Source organism: Onychostruthus taczanowskii, unplaced genomic scaffold, assembly GCF_017590055.1.
Source record: "Onychostruthus taczanowskii isolate IOZ18803 unplaced genomic scaffold, ASM1759005v1 scaffold24, whole genome shotgun sequence".
Lineage (NCBI taxonomy): Eukaryota > Metazoa > Chordata > Aves > Passeriformes > Passeridae > Onychostruthus > Onychostruthus taczanowskii.
The window spans coordinates 3082240-3105882 of NW_024499684.1; the positions used below are offsets into that span (position 1 = coordinate 3082240).

General features: G+C 39.7%; 1 protein-coding gene across 1 annotated transcript; it reads right to left on the reverse strand.

Annotated features, from left to right (window-relative positions):
* Positions 1 to 6396: 6396 nt before the first annotated feature.
* Positions 6397 to 19174, reverse strand: ZBBX (zinc finger B-box domain containing). The gene is made up of 16 exons (XM_041406046.1): positions 19107 to 19174; positions 18494 to 18607; positions 17224 to 17317; positions 16089 to 16142; positions 15847 to 15954; positions 13521 to 13695; positions 12526 to 12646; positions 11929 to 12059; positions 11612 to 11715; positions 11181 to 11284; positions 10486 to 10523; positions 9763 to 10040; positions 8941 to 9100; positions 8247 to 8402; positions 7133 to 7265; positions 6397 to 6472 (listed from the first exon to the last, which is right to left on the reverse strand). Exons 1-16 carry the CDS (start codon positions 19172 to 19174, stop codon positions 6397 to 6399), a joined length of 1914 nt encoding a protein of 637 aa, XP_041261980.1.
* Positions 19175 to 23643: the final 4469 nt, after the last annotated feature.

Below are 23643 nucleotides of genomic sequence, written 5' to 3' on the forward strand. Positions count from 1 at the left end.
CCAGGGCAGGGGTGGAAGGAAAAGGTTTATAAGCTCCCTTCCAACCAAAACCACTCCATGATTCCATGAAAATTCAAAGCAAGTCATTTGGAAAGGGCCACGTGAAAACCGTTTTTACATCCAGCTTGAGTTTTCCCACTTTGGGCCACATCACAAGAGAAAAGATTAATTTCAATATGTTATTAAACACTATATCTTCCTGCATGGGAGATATTTGTCTACCTACAACCAAGCTGAAGATTTTATTTCCACCCACATTAATCTTGCAAGCACTGCAAATAAGCACAAGGAATTTAGAGAGCAAAATGTGAGAACTTTTGGCCTGACAATGAAAATGCTTCCTAGCAATGAAACTTTGCACGTCTGGGAAGTTATTTTAGTAGCTATGTCATAACTTTAAACAAGAAAAGATGGACAGGGGGTTGTAAAATTTGGGTAATTTAAAAAGGTTTTAAAGCAGAAGTCAAGCCAGCCAGCAGCTCACCCTGAGCTCAGAGTCTGTTCCCTGTACCAGAACATTTGTTTGAAGATTATTTCCTCAGCTCTCTCTTTCCCTGGCAGTTTATTAGCCTGAACCCTGTGTCCTACACCTGAGGAAGTTTATAGCAGTTGAAAGATATTGGAAATTATTTCCAGGAGCTCTTCTCTTAACGAACCACCCACAGGAGTGCAGATCCTGGCATTCCAAGCCCCTCTTCCCAAATCCTGGCTGTTCCAGTGGCTGAGCAGGGGCAGGCACAGGATCCATTACAGGGATGAGGAAAGACTATGGATTAGAAAGGACATTCTCTAAAATGGATTCCAAAGTCATTGCAACTGTGACAGCAACAATGCCACTGAGAACAGGATGTGCTTTTTCACTGGCAAGCATCCCACAGGCTTCATCAAGAGCAGATTGGGGCAGTCCCTGCATGTTCCAAAGATTTCATCATCCACATTTCAGCTGTTTGCATGATCTGTGCTGAAGGGGAGACCAGGATATCTGCTTCTTACCAAGTAGTAAAAAGTAGGAAAAATCAGAACCCTGAACTCAGCTCCCATTTTGATCTCCTTCCAAAAAAATACACAATAAAAGAAACTCATTCTTTAAATGGATACAAGCCCTAAAAGTCACCTTAAAAATACACAAAAAAAAGAAAAAAAAAGAAAAAAAAAACAACAACAAAAAAATCAGACAGGAAGGAAAAAATAGTAGGAAAGGAAAGGTATCTATACCGGCAGCTCTTTCTGATCTAGAAACTGTTATCATAACTAACTGTGTTCTCTCACTCCTTTCTCACCTGATTCTGAGGCCAAACATTTCTGAAGACTGGCTCATCTCACCTACTACAAGAAATGCTGCAGAGTGAAACTTGAACCTTCCTTAACAGATTGGCCAAGAGAGAAACAACCTGTGCAAGCCCAATGGTTGGAATCAGGCCAGATGATGTGATTCCTCTCTGCCTCAAAAGTTGCTGGGTTGTTTTTTTTTTAAAAAAAAAAACCCTCTTTGTTCTGTTTGTAGCTGGTGTTCTTATTGTGACCATAAAAAGTGGTTTTACAGCACTAACAGCTAAATGAAAATAACAGCAGCTGTGTTTCAAGCAACATATGATGTATCTATTTGATAATTTAATAGCAACTCTAATGTAATATAAGTAGGAAAATTAAATATAGTAGAGGAGAAAGTATATTTGTATTTGGCAAGCTCCAGCAGCCAGACAAAAATAATGCAACAGAGCATGATTTTTCCAGGCTGTTTCAGAGCACTTTAAGAAAAGCGTTCACATTTTTCAAACTGAGCCACATTCAATTAACTTCTCTTCTGTTTTCCCTGTATAAACGAATCAAACTTGCAATAAAAACCATAAAATAATTGTCAGAAGTCTGGTGCAGAAGCAGCATTGGTAGAAATGGTTTGTGGGCACCACACCATGGGCCACTGTGTTTTGATAACTTTTCATGGCTCTCAGCCATTGCTCAATTTACAGCATTTTAAGGTTATAAACAGAATTTTGGTAGATCCAAGCATAATTCCCAACTCACATTGATCACCTCTCCATCCTTATGAAGATGTTTATTCAGATTTCTGCACCTACTGCCATTATTTTACGGCACAGAGAAACTGGCTACAGCAGGAAATTCTGGAAGGCCTCTCCCAATGAAGAGTTCCTTTAACCAAAAATCAGCACCTCTGCAGTAAATTTAACACAGGGAAAAACAGCAACAAACAAAGGAAAAAAATAAAATTGATGGAGTTTTATACTATTTCATCTTGTCAAGTAAACATTAGAAAAAAAGTAAAAGTACCACAAGAAATGCTGTCCCAAAAAAATAACAAAAAAAATTATGTTTGTATTCTTCAACACAAACATTGGGTAATTTTTGTTGCATTATGTTCAGAGAAATATGTGATAGACACACACTGGGCCAAATCCTGAAGGATTTGCTGAGGAGTTTTTGTTAGGTTTGGGGCTTATTTCCAGGTTTTTAGTTACAATAAAACAGAATCCAATTCATACCTAGCAACGTTTCACAGCTCATGCTGACAAATATTTGTTCCTTAACCCCTCTGTTGTAGTTCCTTTGGAAATCAGCATTTGAAATCCCTCAGTCTTACTGAAATAAATCACAGTTTTTCTTTGAGAGTCTGTACATCCCACAATATATGGAAAATCAGTTTTGGTTTTGGAGCCTTCCATTCCTTGGGCTTCTTAACTGATCTGCATTATTAACATAAAATAGACTATTATGTTTCCATCCCTTACCAAAAGCCTAAGCATATTAAACAACCTAATTAATCCTAATTAACTAGAAAGTCACGGAACAGTTCTCTTGACCAAAATAATTTAGAAATGCCCTTGTGTTGATGGCTTGCAATTTGCAGGATTCATTTTTGAAATGAAAAAGACAGATGTATTTGTCTCTGATGCAAATGGTCTGGATAAATTAAAACTAATTGGGTTTATGTGTTCCTGATAATTAAATGAGATGCATGTAAGCTATATTATGATGGAGGAAAGAACAACTCTTAATTTTTACAAATGACATGCAGCAAATGACAGCATCTTAAAGTCTATTAAAGGGTAAAACCAAAGGGTAAAACAGAGTTCTGCTTGGAGCAGGGAGCAGAGACCTTCACAGTGTTTTCAGTGCAATTCATCCCTTGCTGGTTGAAAAGAAACATCAACAGGAAAACCTCAATTTTCACTGTCCAGTCTTTGCCATCCCCATGTGCACAGCCAGCTGAGAAACACTTGGTGGGGTTTCTCTGACTTGGAGGAGTGCCCTTTCTACATCAAAATAAAGTCTGGCAGCCAGAAAAACAGCAGCCAGTTAAAATATTTCAAGGACTCCCTACTAAGTTGGTCTGGATTTTGAGCACAAGAAACATTCATTTTACACTGTAAATGAGCTCATTAATGGGAATTTGATTGTTTGATGAGAAGCAAGCACATAGATGTGGGTCAGGATGTGGCATCAACACATCACAGCCCCTGGGCAGTGTCAGGCTGATCATTCACCAGCCCCTCTGACCTTCCCTGAAAGGCACTTGATGAAGACAAGGGGAAGAGGAGTTTGGGAATTCCAGCATTTAGAATCCTGTGGCATTTGTGTTATTCCCCTTTACAGTGCTGTACATCACACCAAGAGCAGAAAATGGCCACATGCAACAAGTCAGAGACAAGCAGGTGGAGTCTGCCAGGCTCCTCACCAGGAATCCTAAAATACTTTAACATATAATGAATGTGATGTCCTCTCTCAAAACCCAAACTGATGGCCAAGTCATTTCCCAGGATTTATATTTTATACAATCATGTTACCAAAAGTCAACGTACACAAAAAGACAAACTCACCCCAGAAGCTCCAAAAACTAAACTGGTCTTTCATTTTCTCTCCTCCTTTTCTCTCTCTCTAAATGGACTGGAAAGGTGTGGGATTCTGTGCAAATCCCTCGACACTCAGGTATGGATCAAGCATCCCTACAACAGGCACAGGCAGAAATACAATGAAAACCTAAAAAAAAAAAAACAACATCATTTGTAGATTGTATTGATATCAAGGAATTAGAGAATGGCTTGGGTTGGAAAGGACCTTAAAGATCATGCAGACAATTACATTAAACCACATTCATAATAATAAACAGCTTTCAACCTTCCAACATAAAATTTATTCTGTTAGCAACAAATGTATTACAGATGCTCTTTTTGGTCATCTGTTTAGGATATCAGTTCCACCACTACAACTAAAACAGAGGGGGGAAAACAAGAACACAAAACATCTTCAAATGTTTTAAATCAGGAAGACAAAACTGAGATATATTAAAATCACCACTGCCTAAACAGAGATCACCAATACATTGAAGGGAGCTTATTTTCAACCCAAATTTTGTTGCAGGTGTTATCAGAAGCTTTTTTTTTCCCTCTTTCTTTCTTTCAAGCAAAAGGGATGGTAAGGGAAAACTTTGAAAATCAGATGTTGAAAGCACTCAGTGACTTTCTGGTTATCTCCAACAAGCCCAAATTTAAAGGATTACCCTGCCTGCTGAGGGCTCGAGGCACACACTGCAGCAGCAGCTGCTTCATCAGTTTTCCTGTTAAAAAAGGTTGGGAACAGCATGGAAGCAGTCAGGCTGTCTGTGCCAGTGGAATGAGTGTAATAGGAATATTTGGAAGAGTAACTGAAAAAGAAAGGTTACATTGATGAGAGAAAAGCACTGGCCTCCATCTCCAAAGTAGAACTCCTGCTTTGTGATTTTATTCTCCCAATTTCTGACAAAGAACTGCTGTAATAAAACATCAATATATGGTAAACTCTATAAAGAAAACTGAGGTGGAAAATATGCCCTCACCTTAAAGACAAGAAATGAGGCAGGAAATCAAATCAATGGTCTGTTCAGCCTGATGCCTCTAGTTTGTATGAATTAGGGTGGCTGAAGTACTTTTACCTGTAAAAGAAATTGCAAAGATTACAGTGTTGTCTGATATTAGTGCAGAGCTGCTGGGGGGGCAGATAACAGAGCAGAGTCCTGGGGCGTGGGGAGAATCCAAAGCAGAGTGGGTTTAACTGCCAGAAACCAAACCAGAGACTGGAATGTTTCCACTGATCCATTAGTGAAGGGCACCTGCCACCTCTGAACACAGAAAAGCAGAATTTAAGGCTTCTCTTCCTAAAGGAAAGTTTCTGAGGATAACAATTTCCATGAATTTTAGAGCCCTGCCAGGCAGTTCACCCATAAACATTTAAGAACAATTGTCAGACAAAAGCTTCTAAGTAATCCCACTTTCAAAATTTCCCAATACAAAAAGACAAATCTTTGTCACTGCTTTTGATACACCTTTATTTTCAAAACTAGGGGAGAAGGGGGAAGTTTTCCTTAAAAACCACAGTGAAGGAAACAAAAGGAGGAAAGAGTCAGGCACATGAAGGGAAAGAGGACTTTCAAGCTAAGCAAGCTGCTGTGTCTGAGAATCCTAAAGATGTTAGCAAAAGATACCATTTAGGTAATTTCAAAGCCACTCAATTACAATTAAGCATCTCCTCAACAAGAGAGCAAAAATTCCCCAAACCCTCTTTACATCAAAGCACCACCTTGGCCAAATGACCTTTTACAGAAATTATATTAATTGCATTAAACCTTACACTTTCTGGGGAGGAGGAAGAATAAAGCTTTTTATACAACACAAACACAGCAAGTTCAAAAGGACAGCTGGGGCTGTTTGTTAAAACTCAAGCCACCCAGGATGATTTGAACTGCATTTCCTCTTTGTTCTTTTAATTATCAAAGGTCTGTAAGGCAGTAACTTGCAGCACAGCTGGATTTGCCTGGATACAGATCCCTCTGAACTGGAATTTTGGAGCAGGGAAAGGAAGGGAATTCACTCCCAATTGATTCTGAGCAGAGGTTTGCTGCTGGAGTTAGGAGTGTGGAAGGAGACGTTAAATGTACAGTGGAAAGCTGTTAAATTCTATTCTGCAAGGTGCAGTCCCTTCTAAAACATCTGACAAAATGTACTTGACTTTAGAGGCTCTTCCTGTGCTTCTCACCACAAACCTGATCACACAGAGACCCCAGTTCATGCCATTAATACCCCTGGTGTGCCACCTCCCAGCTTGGCCACATAAAACCACATTTGGAGACAAAATTCCACCTGCAGACAAGAAAACTTACATTGAATTAAAAATAACGAATAAAACTGTCCTAAAAATACAGCACAAGAGAAGTTCTTTTATTCTGTTATTTCTTCATAGTAAGAATTTTTAAAAAGCCAAATAAAGGTATTTTAAAGAAGTTTTAATGACAATTTTACAGAATATTCCTTAGTAAATGATGTCTTGAGCAGCAACTTAAAACACCTCTTGATCTTCTTGGTTCCGAACCATACAAAGGTGGAGACTGAACTGAGTTTTCCATGTTCACTGCAATGCCAGAACCTGCTGTTTGTCCTCCAGAATTGCTTCCTCAGCATCCATTTGGCTTTCCTCCCAGTCCCTTAAAAGAAACACACCCCAGTGATTTCCAGTGCCTGCAATTCCCCAAGTTCTCTGCTTTAAGACTTGCTGACATATGTGCACATGTGTTGAACTAAAAGGCACAAAAAAAAGCTTATACTGGAGATGTTGGCAGTAAAAGCTACTCTAATTCAGCTTTTCCCTCAATTTTTGTCACAAATCTGTGAATCAGCTCTAATCACACAGCATGGAGTTCCTTCAGTGCTCCTCTGACTCCTGCTGGGCAGGAGATCCCAGTAAAAAAACAGTGAGACACAGAACTTCAGGAACTTCCTTTTTTCCAGTCATCTCCTCAGTGTCCAAGGCAAAATAACAAATAGATGGTGAGTCACAACCCAATAATGCAGAAGATTTTAAGAGATTCACCTCATAAATCTCAGTGCTAATGCATTGAAAACCCCACAATCCCCAAATTTATCATTTGGAGTCTAAACAACAGAATACATCCCTCAGTTCTGACTCTGAGCTGCCCGAGAAGGGGCTTAGAACACCAGGACACCACACAGGTCATGCTGACTTTTGTAATTAGCAGGTAATGCACAATTAGAGAGTTTGGGATGTTTTTATTTCACTTCTGACATGGTTGGCATCTTGAATAATCTAAAATGTCATAAAAACACAGCCAGCAAGTTGAACTTACCCAAAAATATCAAATGTGTCATGGTCTTTCAGATCCAGGGTGTTCTGCAAATCTGCATTTTCAGAGATCTTCTCCATGGCTCTGCTGGAGGAGGTTCCATCTTCACAAGCTAAGTTGGAATTACTTTCACGGCCTGAAATGTCTTAGGAGCAAACATGAACAAAAAGATGCAGTATCTCCACTATCAGCTTGAAAAAAATTCAAAATATTGACAAAAACTTGCCATGAAAAGTCTCAAACCAACTGTAGCTAATGAAAAATATATTGAAAACTACAATCTTAATTTTAGTGATATTTGTAACTTCTTTATTAACACCTATGAATTCACCACCTCATACTTCAGAAGTATCTTTCAGAAAAGAAATACATGATTTAAATATTCTGCACAATGCCACAAATTTTATGTGAGGGGAGACACTGAATGATTGCAGAAAGCTCTGAAGTCTGGTTTTTTTTGGTTTTTTTTTTTTTTTAATTTAAACTAACATGAATAAAATATAGACCCTTTCCAATATTTTCCTGGGATTCAAAACTGACAGCTTCGATTTCTGCACACAGCATTATTTAAATTAAAATGTCAACCTGGTTGCTCATGACGTGAGAAACAATGTAGAGCTACATTTCTTGGGATGGAGACAGTTGAAATTGAGAAAGGTAACACAAAAGTGCAGATAGTTATTACTTGTGTCCCTGTTTCTTAGAGTTCATATAATCAGACTTGCTTCTGTAGCAGAAGAAATCCTTTATTAGATTACTCACAAATTGTACCAGAGACTACCAACACACACAAATACAGAAACTTCTTCTAGAGGGTTTATTCTCTAAATATTCAAGCTAAGAGGGGAGTAAAAGGGCAGCAGCAGAAGCAGAAAGTAAGCCAAATAAAAAGAATTCTTGGTGACAGCTGAAAAGAGGCCAATTTAAAAAACCACTAAAATACAAATACACAAAGAAACAACTAAAATAAAAAGCCTATTAAAAAAACCAAAACAAAACCCCCCCAAAATACAAATACACAAATGAAGATATAGAAATTACAAATTCAACAGAGCGTCTCCATCTTACACAATTAAAATTAACCTAATTAGGAGCTCAGAACTGTGGCTGTCCCTACCTGGCCATGGCATCCATGCTGCCATCAGATGAGAAAGCTGATTTTGAGCCTGGAAAGCATTTGCAGCCTTGTTCAGCTGACTTTCCAAGACACCTTGAACTACAGAGTCATCAGCATAGTCACTTAGGCTCCTCTCAGAAACCCACTGCTCATCTCCTGAAATCCAACATTATTAGAGGAAATTATCTGCAGGTTTTGTGTTAATATGCATTTACTCGTTCTATTTTTGCTGCATTTAATGTGTGAATTAAAGAAGCCAGGCAACAAATTTTTTACAGATATATAACAGACTAAAAGCCTCATTTCAAGTGATATATTTAATCAGATTAATGATGTTCACATGTTGTTTCATATACACCATCAAAAGCAATGGAACCATCAAAACCTCATGGAACTCCTTTGTCAGGGGATATACTAATATAAATTATTCCATTTCTATTGTAATATATATTTATATATTATACACAATACATACTATAATATATATAACCATATACAGTTTAATCATAATTAAAAAGATGAAATTTATGGCACTAGATTGCCTCAGAGTAGGGAGTTTATTTTATCCTTGCCCACCATCACGTGTGGCATGACTGTCATCCTGAAGTGACTCCTAAAGCAAGCTGGATGGAAGGCAACTGAAAAAAAAATTATAAACGTGTATATTTTTGAGGACTTATTCACACAACAGTACCTGGAAAAGGGATTTTCCTGTCCCTAGGGCTGGAGGCAGCTGCCAGGGAAGAAGGTGCCTCCAGCTTGTCTTGTTTAGGGTTTGCACCTACAACAAAGAAACCTTCAAGTCCCTGATATGATGTAGAACCACATTTCTGTCTTTTGGCTACATCCTGTAACTTGAATAAAACAGAGAAATTACAAACAGGACAGGAAGCAGGAATGTTTATAATTGCCCCTGCAAGTTTAGATTAATAAAATGCTCCTTTCATAGAACTCAAACTGATTTTGACAGCCAGCTGTAATAGATATTCATGAGGATGATGTTTTTGCTCAAGATGTGCTTTAAAATCCTAAAAATTTCTCGTGTTGTGAGAGCTTGAGTCTGTTCTTTCACTAGGGACATGAAAAGCAAGTTTTCTTTGTGTTCACTTTTGGGTCCATAAAGGAAGGTGATCACTGTTTACCAATGACTCCAAATCAATGTCCCAACCTTTTCTATCATTTTTTTTTCTTTAATTTTATTTTCAGCAAATGAGGATCTGAATTATTTCTTAGATAAGACAAGGCACCCTTTTTTGGTCATTCAGACAAGAGGTGAAGTACTGTTAACACAAACATGGGAAGATCTGCTTCTCCAACAGCTTTTATGTCTGAGACAGAGTTTGTTAGTTTGTTCTCTTTTGCCTTTTTTTTGAACATTAACAGAAAATTGGCACCACAAAGTGGAGCCTTTCATCCCTTACATATCAAATACGGCGGGCAGTGACAATCCTCCAAACCTACAGCAGATAAAGCAACACCCCTAATCTATTGAGCAATTAAAGACACCATAACTTACTGCTGAAGATTTTGTAGTTACAGGCAAGACCAAGCTCTGGCTGTTGCAGACCCTGCCCAGTTCTTGTGGCTCTCTCCTGCTCTCCTGCAGTTCTGCCTCCAGGAGATCTCTGCTGCTCTCCAGTTGAGCCCCAGTGAGATCTTTGCTCACTCCTTCAGTGGGGTCAGAGATCTCCCCAGGAAGTTCACAGGAGCTCAGTGATCTTCTCCCAGCCTTTGGTTCAGTGCTCTCCTCCTGCACTGCGTTTATTTCAAGACCACTGCAGACAATCAGTTTTTCTATGGGAACAAAATCATGAAAATAGCAAAACTTGTAATGAATATTAATTATAACCTGCAAGTCAACAACGTTTTCTTCATGAACTTAAAATACAAAATCTTCACTAAAGCTAAAGGCAATTGTGGAAATTTAATAAAATTTCCTTAAAAGCATCCCAAGGTTTGAAATCCATCTTATCAGGCTGTGAATGATTCTGTAAGTTGTTCTTTGTTATAGGTATTTACCATAGTGCTCACACAGCCCATATGGTTTTCTTTGTTATAGGTATTTACCATAGTGCTCACACAGCCCATGAAACTAATCAAAGCAAATTGTGATAGCCCAGAGAATGGGACATAATTTAAGGACCTTTATTTTTCAGCCCACTGACTACTCCATCCTATATGAGAATGACAAACTGAACACATTTACTTATTTTCAACGAAGAACTTAACAACTTCTCACGTTTATCTTGAAAAATTTCTTTAGGAGAAACAGGATTTCTGTTGAGAGGAAAAAGTAAAAACTATTACATTTCAGCTGAGGAAGTTAAATGGAAAGACTTTCCCATTACACCCATTTTTCTTTTAAGGAGCTGGTTCTGTGTTGTTCTGGTCTGCAAATGCTGAGCTTTGATAGAGGGGAAAAGACCAGAAGGATACAAAAAGCAAACCAGATCACAGTTAATCCAATAAATGTTGGGAGATCAGAAGAATTGCAGAAGTATCAGTTATTGTACCAGGTTAAGTAAGAGTATCTTCATTTTGCACAGCACTGATCAATGGTAAAATCAAAGTATCAGTTATTGTTTTTGTCTGGAATTACCAGGTTAAGTAAGAGTATCTTCATTTTGCACAGCACTGATCAATGGTAAAATCTGTATGTGAGTTTCTGCTACTGCTAAGAGCTCAGAAAAGAGAATTTCACTAAAACTCAGGCAAGTGCAAGTGCAAAGAAATGCATCTTACCCATATGGGTTAGGATTTCAAAGTGATGCCTCTCTAGTTACAGGCAATTAATATTCCTTAATGGCTTTGAAACACTGTACACATAATAACTCAAATCTAACTGCCTGCAAAGAAAAGCCCCCATTTCTTAGGAACTAGCACAAATTTGGGATTATTTGCTTTCCTCTCCCACAATCTCTGCATTTCTGATACCTTCCACACTCCAGTGGGTCAGTTTTTCCTTGCTCATTCATCCCCACATCTCCAGTTTCCTCCAGTGTAGAGTCTGAAGATTCTTCCGAGTCCTCGCTCTGAGACTGAATAAAGAAAAAAATAAAGAGAACCACACTCAGCAACAAATTAAAAATTTAAAAATAAAGAAAAAATTTAGGAGTGCTGAAAACTGCCAGATTTATTTGTGTATAAATCCCATATTATGCAGATCCCTGAATGCAACAGAAAAAAAGTACAGGAAACTTTTTGGAATGATCAGTTTTCCACATTTGTATGGCAAACAAACAATGCACCAGTATTCTTCCTTACTGGAAGTTGTTTAACTGTTGCTACTTTAAACATGTAACAGATTTAATCTTGAACAAATCAGTTCATTGTTGAGACTCATCAAGTCCTTTATCAGTACTCACATCATCAAGGAACTCAATTTTCAAAGAGGACTCTGCATTTTCAGAAACAGTGTTGGAATCTTCAGCTCTGTAAATAGATGCCCAGTATTTCTTCACCTCTTCATCTGTGAAATACAAATAATTTCATGCACTTCAGTTTTTCCTGTTCAAAACACACTCAAAAATGCAACATTTTTATTCATTATGGAAAACCCACAAATTTCTCCTTTTATTATTGCTGCCTTTAGCAAATGGGTTAAGAGTGGAAATGCTCAGCAATCATAGAAAAATCTCAAGGAAAAGGTATTTTAGACTGAATAAAAAGAAATCTGTTACACCTGTTAACTCCTCAATGTCATCATCATCATCTCCTTGTCCCCCTCCTCCAGCCCCAGCCTGTTGGACACTCAGGGCTTGCACAGGCCCTGAATCCTTCATGCAACTTGCAAAAAACTGATCAACTGGAGTTCTGAAACAGGGAAAAAAAAAATCAATCTTAAAAAGTAATTTTTAAATATATCACAAAAAAAAGGAAAAACCCTACCAGCCAATTTACTGCAGCTGCATTAACTCCTCCTAACTTCATTGCTTCTCAAGAGCTCATACAACAGCTATGTAATGGCCACAAAAGAATCCTGATGATTCCTTTTTTCTATAAATCCCTGTAGCAAATGCCCCAAAATCAATTAACTAAATATCATTACCAGTCTTCGAATTCTACAATCAACTGATAGCAAAGAGAATCCCTCCAAATACTCCCTCTGCAGGAATTCTGAACTATGAAGTGATCAAGTCTGGTTAAAATCATTATTTTATTAAAATAAAGCCCTGTGTTCACACTGCCCTTGACTCTTGCTAATATATCTAATATTTTAAAAGTTTCATCAGGATTTTTGTTAATTCAGTATTTCTGAAGGCAGCAAATTCAATAATACCTTCTGTATTTCTTCAGCAGGAGCTTCTCCATGTAGCTCAGGCCATCCTTCTGGAATTCCACATGGATGGGCTCCTTCAGAGCACTAACATTGGTCTGTACCTCACAATTCCCCACAGCTTCTGTCAAAATTATGGTTATACAATATTATACAGCTCTTCAGGCTTATAAATGGGCTCTTTACCTACATTATTCTTGAATGGACATCACATTTGGGTCTGTGCTTAGTTCAGTCTTTGCATAACTCCAAAATTTAAATGGTCAGCAGTATTATATTTACAGAACACAGGCAGTAATGGGAGCAGCCATAAAAATTCATTTATTACAGCTTACACACTGGAACCACAGAAAGAGTGGGGGGGTGGAAATCCATGACTCCACAGATCAAAATCCCACAGAAAAGAAGAAAAAAAGAAAAAAAATCAGTTTAGTACTATTTTGTACAAAAAAGCCACAGAGAAAAAGCACCATCCACGGACTAGAGGAACAAGACGCAGATTGGATTTGCACAAATCCAATCAGACCAGAGGAATTTTCCATATTTTTCCATGCATACTTCAGCTGATTGCAGCTTTTCATTGGGACAAAGAAATATTAAGAGCCTGTGGAAGGCAAGCAGAAAATGTACTTGGATAGAACACACAAAATCCTGAGCCCTGCACGTTCCTTGCCTCAGTTTAAAACTGATTTTATGTTGGAGCATTGCAGCTCATGCTGAAGTGCCACGTGAGACACAAAGCCATGGGAAGGTTCAGGGACATGGGCTGGACATCCTGGCCACTGCCAGAGATCATTAAAAAACTGAGCTAAACACTCTGCATAGCATTAAAAAACCTTCAGAGATGATTATTATTAATAAAGGCACACTGAGAAAGAGTAAAATGGGTTTTCTTAGCTTCACATCTTATTAATCTAAATAATCATTAACCTAAAATCTAACTCCCCCCAAAAGGCTCCTATTGTATTTAAAAAGTCATAAAACAAAACAAACCATACCTGATGGGACCTCACTGGCACATGGATCTCTTCCAGGATCACTTTCACCTTTTCTCCACTGAAGCAAAGCTTCTTGAAAAGACTTTGCAGATGCCTTCTCATCAAAGGCACCACTCAGCAGCATTCCTTTGTCCTGCTTTCCAGGGCTAGCACAGGCTGATGTTGAGGCTGGTTCCTAAATCAGTTCCACAACATTACTGATAAAGCATTTCTGAGGAGCAGCAACATTTTTAGTGTCAGCTGTGGAATTGCAGCACTCACTTTTCTGGGCTCAGCTGAGCTACCTGGTAATCAAGATCACTCCCATTTTATGTGATCTTGATCACAATTAACTGCAAAGATCTGTCAAGAACTAAATAAGACAGATAAACAAGTTTTTATTACCAGACACAAAACCCCTACTTTTACAGTTTCTGGTATCAGAGAGCAGTGGCCATGGACACCCACATCCCATGTTTTGGATATAAAGCCAGGGACACCACATCCCATGTACAAGGGGATTAAATGAGGCATTTAATGCAGCATGTCTCATTTAAAGGAATTCATGAGCTATGTGCTTTACTAATGAAGAGCTGCTTATTGAAGCTTCCCAGTGGAGAGGGGCACACCTGGAGAGGTCAGCAAGAGGAAAATGGTCATTTAAGGGGATAACTGGGATAGCCATTAATACAGCAGTCCAGGGAAATCCAAACTGTAATTAATAAACTTGATTGAAAACAGCTACAAAAGGAGAAAAACAGGCCTACACTGGGACTTGAGTGATTTCACAACCTGTATTAGAACAAAGAAAGTTACTGCGGAAGGTTTTCATTATCATTACTCTTGGATGACCATCAAGCAAAACCATGAAATAATTTAAGTATTTATGGGAAAGATCCTTTGTCTACACATTCTCCAAGTGAGGAACATCAGCAGCGAAGGTGAGAGTCCAACATCAGCAGCCCCTACACACTCAGGATGTTTTCCCAACCCCTTCTGTCTACGTGCCCTATGCTCTAACGGATCCAGGGACTGGTTGTGCATCCAGTGGCACTTGTGACTGCAAAAGCAATAAATGGTGGTTGTTAAAGGTGTCAGTGTCTGCACGCCCAGGGCATTCCCCAACCCTCTTACTGCAGCGCGGGGTAAGCACAGAGCAAAGTTCACTGTGTGAAGAGGAATCCGCAGGGAACAACTCCAGCGACTCGCAGTTCAATCCCTCCCACCAGCACGGATTTCCAGCCCGTTATTCCTCCGGCTCAGCCCCTGCCAGCCGCGGATCCCCGGGATGCGGGAGCGCTCCGGGATGCGCGGGGCTGGAGCGTCCCGCGGGGGCGCAGCGCCCTCGGGCGGCGATCCGCGGCACTGCAGCCGCCCCGCGCTCCGGGCCCGCCGGGATCGCTCCCTAAAAACCGCTGGAAAAAAACAAAACGCGCGATCTGCGCTGCTGGGAGCGAGGGGTGGTCTTTGTTCCGTGAGCGTTAATGAAATTGGGAGCGCGGAAGCAAAATCCCCGCGGTTTTGTTGGCAAGTTATCTTAAATTCCAAATCCGCACGTATTTTTCCCCAAAGGGGAAGCATTACAAAGACACACAAAATATCAGTTCCTTTTGAGGGTGAGCAGCTCCAACTGGTTTAATAAAATAATGGAGAAAAAAATCACATCATGTATTCCGGGGGGATCTCTAAGAGAGATGATATTTTTTTAGAATAAAAATATTATTTTCTTATTCAACAGTAGAAATTCACATAAATTACTTTAAAATCGAGATGTATGAGGCTACACTACACTTTGGAGGCTGGGTTTCCTGTTTATTATTCCTATTTCCTACTTGCTAAAAGGCAAAAAAACCCTTATTAAATAGAAATCACCTCATACTTGCTAATAGAAATTTCCACTCTAACACAACCAACAAGGTGTCAGCTTGGAAATCAGTCAGAATTCAAAACATGCCCTGGGCTTTAGGTAAAGATTTAAAATTACAAAACATTCATGGACCACTTGATTTTGGCCCCTTTGCCTGCAACCACACATCTTACTTTAATCACAGAAGTGCTCTTTAGTTAAGGATGAGATCAGCCTCCTTCAGCTATGGCCACACACTGGGCAAGTTAATAAAAATACAGTTTAAATAAATTCTTTAACTGTTACCAGTTACAGAAGTGGTCACAGTTCTGACAACAGAACCATTTCATCTGTTTCCTTGCATTCAGGGAGATCAGTCTGTAAAACCTGTCTTTACAGGCACTAAGTAATTATCAGAGAGAAAAAAAGTGTGTCTACATACTGACAAAAAATTCTACACACATTGTGTTGCTTGAAAGTTATTTTTAACCATTTACTTACCAGCAGCCCACCCTTAATTTCAGGTGGTCGATAGGCCATCCCCTTCACTCCCAATTTTTCATGAGCTACAACATTTCCTCTTTCAGGCTTAACTGGTTTTTTCACTGGCTCTAAAACAAAACAAAGAACAAAAATCTCAACTAATCCAGTGTTCCACTCTGTTTTCCTCAGTGTTTAATTGCAGCAACCTCTACAAAGCAATAATCTATCAGAAGTTTAAGTTTTATTCGGTTAAGATAGACGTCTTTACCTTGAACATGTTTGAGTACTTGTAACTTCACTTTTTGTGGAGGAACCTAGAGGAAAGAATATTTACATATATCTGTATAAGATTCTAATGCTAATGAATAAAGTTTTACAGAATGAAAATTCTTCTAGGAAAATAGGGCATGCATTTAAAGAGAAAACTTCATGTATTGCTCATGACAGCCACGAGGTTCAGAACCAGTTTCCCTCCCCAGACATGAAACATAGACCATGGAAGGACCACGTGGACAAACATCCCAGTAATCCATCATTTTCAGCATTTTTGCTCCTCAGTTTTCCCCTGCAAACCGAGTTCACCCTGCAGCCTCACTGCCCCTCACTCACCCTTTAATTTTGCCATTTTTAAGATTCTGCCCCTTTCACCTCCTCAGCCACCCCAGCTGAAACCTGAAGTCCTTGAAGCAGCAACAGCTCTGAGTTCCTTGTCTCGGAGAAGGGGGAAGGGAAAGAGGTGGGTAAAGAAAACCTTTTCATTCTGATCCTCTCCTTTCTCAGACAAGAAGGCAATTTTATTGAGTTCTCATTTTCTGCCAGTTGAAAAAAAATTGCCACAGACTCTTCCAAAAGAAGATAAGTACCCCATTTGTACATACTGAAAAGAAAACAGATTTTTCAAAGATTTAGCAGGAAAGTTTTACATCCCTTCTTTTAGGTCTGAGCAAAGGTGTAATAGAACAAGAGTCAATATAACTGAGTTAAAGAAAAGACTTTAGCTGTAGTGTGTTTTATCTGGGAAGGCAGAGAAATTGCACTCAAAGTTTCACCCAAAGCCTTTCAGTATTTCAGATCCATCGTGGGCACCAGCCAGCCAAAGCCAGGCTCCTGATGACTTCCACCACTACCAGTGCCACTCCTACAGGACTCAATCTGTAGGAGCAGAGATAATTTGTTGTTTATTGTAGCTGAAACCCCAACACATCACCCAACAAAACTTGATGTTCCCCCAGCTCAAAGGGAGCTTGGCATGGAAAAATGAGTAGTCAGTCAGTTACTCAGATGGAGCTCAACCTTTTGGTTTTACAGTATTTGAATTTTCCTGTACTGAGCATAAATCCAGTTTTAAATCTTGTTTTACTTTAGATAGTTTTACTTGCAAATATGGTTTCCTACCTTCTTCCTGTTTTCATTATTTGGTGCCACAGCTCGGGGTTGGGGGGTCCTTGGTCCTGCCTGCCCAGATTTCCAACGATAAGCACCTAACTTCCTACAGACCAAGGCAAGAAAAAACTTCAAAATTTGGCCTTCTGCAAGCAAGAGAAGCACAATTTTTTCCCTTTAGCTTGTTAAATATGAACATCACAAAAATAAAATTCTTCTCTATAGGGCAATCAATTTCCCAAAGCACAAATACTCTCCTCCATTGAAACCTGCTTCAAGTCCACTTTAAAAGCAGTAAATACAACACATGTGTGAGAAAGTACTTATTTTTAAACCATTAAATTGGTCCAAGTTCTTAAACTTAAAAAAAAATTCTTATCAATTCTCAAAGGTTGGTTTGAGAAGAATAAAAACAAAAGTACATTTTGTGCGAGCCTTCATTGTCTCAGTTTATTGCAGGACTTCATCCAGCACTGCTAAAAAGGCAGGAACTCTCAGATCCTCTCCAGCCCAAACCACTCCATGATTCCAGTGGTGTAAATGCCAGAGCCTCCTGTCCTTAGAGCTCAGCACAGCAACCCTATCAGGGGCTGCAGGTACAAAGCCTTGAGAATAAAACAGAATACCATGGAGACAAAAGTGCCACACATCACCTGGAAAACTCTGCCCCAGCAGCTCAGAGCAATGCTCACAGAGCTGCCAACAGCTGAGCAGCACCAAGGCATCCAAATCCAAGGCATTTGCATTCCCAGGGACAAACACAGCAGGCACAAACTCAAGGAAAAGCAAGCAGATGTTGCAGGAATTTGCCAACATTCAGAGTGACTCAGATTTAAACCTCACCCCAGCATTTGCCTCATTACCCTGTGCTTGGTTCCAGGCCCTGTTTGCCAGCATGCAGGAGAGGCCTCCCTGGGAGGCCACACCAATGTGAAAGGGGATCAAAAATAACAACAGCATCCTCTGCAAAAACCTCAGAAATAAACAAGGGTGCAGGAGAAACTACTCTGTCTCCTGCTTGAAAACTAAGGTGACAAATCCAGACAGACAGAGAAAAAAGGGAAAGAAGGAATAAATGAGGAAAATGGATCAAATATCATATGGAAGTTTCAAATTAATAAAGTCATGAGGAAGCAAGTTAAACATTGGGAAGAAAGATTGGAGAGAGGAGACTGAATAGAACAGTGAATTCCAAACTTTACAAGAGATCCCATGTGGGGAGTTGGAGGTGTGGAAGGAGCATCCCATTGGATACCTTTTTCCAAAGAGGAACTGAACCTACCTCCTCTCTTCTTTTTCTCTGCTCATGTTTGACTGCAGCTGCAATAATCTTCTCTCCATCTCTTTGTTTTCTGTTTCTAATTGAGCTTTCTCCAACTGCAATTCCTTGACAGTTCTGGAGGAAATATTGAAATATTTGTTAGAAGTCACCTGGAAGTCAGTAAGGTACCTGAAGAAGTTTAAAGCAGAAAAACAGAAGCTGAAAAAATTTGTGATTACAGCCATGTCCCTCCTTTATCTCCCAGCAGGACTGAAAACAGCTCTGGAAAATTTGGGATAGGTTAAGTGCAAATTCCAACAAAAAACTGATACAACTGTGCCTGTATTCAGAAAGGTTTGGGGTTTAATTATATTAAAATAAACACTCCACTGATTTCTTTAGTATGCTTGTATTATCCAGTGGATACAGAGGGTTATAAAACCTGTAACTTAATCAGGAAGTAGATTAAAGCCTGAGAAAAGAAAGGCTTGTGCATAAAAGCATGGGGAAAATGCTAGAAAAGAAACACATCATGATTCTTCTTGTTCTTCCACTCTTCCAGTTAATGATGCATTAAAACTTATTAAAAATTATGAAAACACATCTCAATCCCAATCAGATTGAAAGCACTTACTTGGTTTTTAATCTCACTGAGGTTCCAGCTTTTGAGCCTGGGAGAATTACAAAATCATTGACATTCATGATGCCCAGTATAACTTCTCCTGAAAAAAGAGAATTTCAATGATTTAGAGTCAGGAACCTGTTGAAATGGGAATTTGATTGAAATTAAACCAGTAAAAACTCATTACACATCCAAAAATATTCATAGAGAGAAATGGAGCATAAAACTTGTTTGTATGAAGTGCCAATAAAATCCTAGAGCAACTCAAAATTAAATTTAACTAAGAAAAAAACATTTTTATTACATTTGTGATACCAGGGAAAAGATTTCCTTGGCTGTTTCATTTGGACAATTCCCTAAAGTACATGTGCAAGCAGATTAATATTAACTAGAACACAGCTTTCTTGAACCAAACCCATAGAAAGCACCAAGAAGGAGAAAATTGTACCAATGGCTATGAAGTCAAACCATCTCAACTGATTTGGGAAGATAAATTCCTTCTGTCACAGACAAATTGATACAAAGGAACACAATTACTCAAGAGCAGAGATAATCCCTTCTCTCAAGACTTCAGTGGTATTTCAAATACTTTTTTTTTTTTTTAATTCAGGTTGTAAAATAAAATACTCTTCCAAAAAGCAAATTCATACAGCAGGGGGTTTAAATTGAAGGTGAACATCCAGAGCCTTGCTGAGCTGGAATGTTTGTGGAGTAACTGCAGCTCAGTGAAAAACTGGGCACTTCCTGCTGCTGCTGGAAATAATGGAAAAAGAATGGAATAATGGCTAATGGAAAAAGAAATAAAAGTTGACAGTGCAGAGACTTACAGCTGCCAGGGTGCTTGGAAACTCTTCTGCAGCTCGTGGATCTCAGCTTCCTGGGGAGAGCAGAACCTAGGAAATGGTAAGGATTGGAAATATCCCAAATAAAAAACTGCCTGTCCACAGGTAAACCTGAAATGAGCATTAATACAGATAAAATGTGCCCAAATGTCTCCACCCATGGGGCCAAACACCTCCATGGCACGTGGAAGTTCTGGTACCACAGAACCTAAAATGCAATATTTCAGTGCTGACAAAGCATCAGGTTTGTGCACAAAACGCATTTCTTATATAAGGATTGGAAATATCCCAAATGGAAAACTGCCTGTCCACAGGTAAACCTAAATGAGCATTAATACAGATAAAATGTGCCCAAATGTCTCCACCCATGGGGCCAAACACCTCCATGGCACGTGGAAGTTCTGGTACCACAGAACCTAAAATGCAATATTTCAGTGCTGACAAAGCATCAGGTTTGTGCACAAAACGTATTTCTTATTGTGTCAGAAAACCCAAGCACTCAATTCTAGCATCATTTCAAAACAGTTATTCCTTTATCACTTTCCAAGATAAAAGATTTTATTAATTTGGAACAGAAGAAGCTTTTTCTCTTGGCTAATGTGAGCTGGCAGGACCAGCACAGCTGGACAGGAGGAGGTCACACACTGGATTTGAGGGGCCCAAAGGCTATTTAATAGTAAAAACAGAGGCAAATGACACAGGTCAGCTGAGCAAGCTCAAGGAAGGAAAGTAGTTAATAAAAAAAAATTCATTTATACAAGTTAACTTTAACATATTCCACTGAAAGCAAATATTTAAAGGGATAACTTTAAAATGTGGTAATATCAGAGATAAATATCAGAGATGCTGTGTGAGAATATTAGAGATAAAAAGCCCTACAAAGTTTCAGGAACACTGGGTAGAAAAAAAACCAGCATCAAATTGTAGATAATAGGGGATAACAGTGATGAACCTCCTGAATTATTCTGAGAAAATACAGGGAGTCGTTGAACAGATAAAACATAAAACCACTGAGTCTGGAAGAGTCAAAGTTAAACAAACCCCGTGGGGAAATGCACACCCTGAAATATCCCTGAGCTGGGCCCCAGGGCTGCCAGGGAAGCGCAGCAAAGGCAATCCCAAACTCCTCAGGAACAAAATTGGAGTTTAAATACACAGAGGAGTTCCCTCTTTCTGTCTGGTTTTTCCTTAATGAATCCCTCTTCTCTCTACTAGGCAACACAATTTGCCAGTGAGGCAAACACTAAAGCAACTCATCAACATAAATAAATCAAGCACTAATTAGCCACATCCTTTCTGCCTGCTCCTCTGCCACACTGGTACTCAAATTTCATCATTCCAGCAGGTTCCTCTGGGCTGATAATGGATGTACAGTTAAAAGTAACAAACCAAAAACTGCTGTTTGGGCTAAACAAAATTTGAGTCAACTCAAAAGACTACATAGCTAAATAAACCCAAATTCCACATAGCCTGTATCCCACTTTAGCTCAAGTCTCTTCCTAATCAATTTAAAGACAGGTTTATAACTCACAAACAGCTGAAGATGGGTGTAGCTTATTTCACACTACAGGAGTTTAACCAGGGCAAATTCCAACAGCTTTCTCACATCAATAAACCCATCAAATCCAGAGGGATGCTACTGCCTATGCAACAGCTCACATCCCATTATCAACACCATGAACGTGGATTTCATGCTACACTAAGTTCCATCTACTTACCAATACTTCAAACTAAATTATTTCCTTTGAAGAATTATTCCAAGTGTATTAAAGAGTTTGTCTATTATCACTCCCCACCCATCTGCTGTGAATTACTACGACTGAGACTTCTGGTCCTTCTAAACATTAATATTATGCTAACTACTTTAAAGAAAGAGGAAAAAGAACAACATTAAAAATATAAGAAATAAAAAAAAATACACAAACTTCAATTCAGGTATGCTGAAATAATCCCAGCCTTTCAGAATAAATTCATATTCTCCATGCCCCAACATCTGTGACACCAATCATTTCAAACTCCACTTCCTATTTTTAAACCAATTATCCATTTCTAGGTGTAACACTCTACAACACACATAAAGTCAGATCAGGAAAACAACATGAAACTTACTAAATGCCACTTTCCCTAAGTCCTTTCACCATATTTTGCAATTTCACCACACTTTGGCAAGATGCATTATCTTGGTAGCTCTGCAAACTCAACACCTCTTTTTATGGTTTTCGTATCTTCGCTTTTGTGGTGGTTTGAAACAGCTTGGTTTTTGGTTAAGGGAAAAAAAATCCAGCAGTTAAGGGGAAAAAACGTAGTCAGCCACTACAACTGTTTAACTGAGCACCGTAATTTCAGCTGTACTAACTTCAAATAACTGTAAATAACTTCAAGCACAAAGGCCATGAGCAGGAGGGTCGAAGCCTTTCCACACAGTCTACTAAATAAGAAACAAATAAAAAAAATTAAAAAAAAAAACCAATCAAACAAAAAAAAAAAAATAGAAAAAAAAAAAAAAAAAAAGAAAAACACCAAAAACCACTACAACTGTTTAACTGAGCACCGTAATTTCAGCTGTACTAACTTCAAATAACTGTAAATAACTTCAAACACAAGCTGTAAATAACTTCAAGCACAAAGGCCATGAGCAGGAGGGTCGAAGCCTTTCCACACAGTCTACTAAATAAGAAACAAAAAAAAAAATTAAAAAAAAAAAAAAAACAAACAAAAAAAATTAAAAAAAAAAAGAAAATAAAAAACACCTAAAACCAGAAAAAAATTCCCACCCCACATTACAAAGCAGGCTCTCCAAGAGAAAAACCTTCTTACCCACACTAAGGAGCTGCAGCAGCTCTGCCCCGAACAGAGCAGGGGAAAGCAGCAGGTGGGTTGATAAATACCAGATGAGGTGATAAACACCAGATAAGGTGATAAACAACAGGTGGGGCGATAAACAGCAGGTGGGTGATGGCAGCAGAGTCGGAACTTGCCTTCAGAGCTCCTCTCAAGGCCCGATGCGGGATGTAGTCGCTCTGGGGAAACAGCAGAGCACAAGGGCAGACAGAAAATAAAGGTGTAAAAAAGCCCCGTAGCAAAGCATGAGCTTGTTTGGGGTTTTGGTTTTTTTTCTTTCATTACCTGTGTGTTTTCAAGGCTGATGAAAACTCGGCGGGGCAGGGAAGAACGAGCTGCCCGGAGCTGTAACCTAAAACCAGAAAGGCGTGAGAGGGGCGATGAAGGGAGCACAGCCAGGCCAGCTGGGCGGGTGCGTGCCCAGGGCGCTGCCGGGCACACTCTGGGGCATTTACACAACTCACACCTGCCCCGGGCACTCTCAGCCCTCCTCGGGCATGAGGGACGCGCCTGCCGGGCGGGAGCCTCGGCTCCTGAGGGGAACTCGCGGGGCTCACCCCGGAGGGGGCTGGAGGGGAGCTGAGGGCTCCCCCCGGCCGGTGCTGGGGGAAAGCTGAGAGCTCACCCCGGAGGGGGCTGTCGCTGTCCCGGGGGCTGTCGCTGTCCCCGGGGTTGTCGCTGTCCCCGTCCCGTCCCGGTCCCGCCGCCCCTCAGTCCCTGAGCGTGGCGCCGTTGCCATGGCAGCGCGGGAGAGGCCATTGAGCGCTGCTCTGTGGGGGGGACAAGGAGAGAGATGATTCCGTGCCGGGGGTGCGGAGCTCGGCTGAATGCAGAGCTTCATTTATCACAGAACCGCGGAGTAGTCT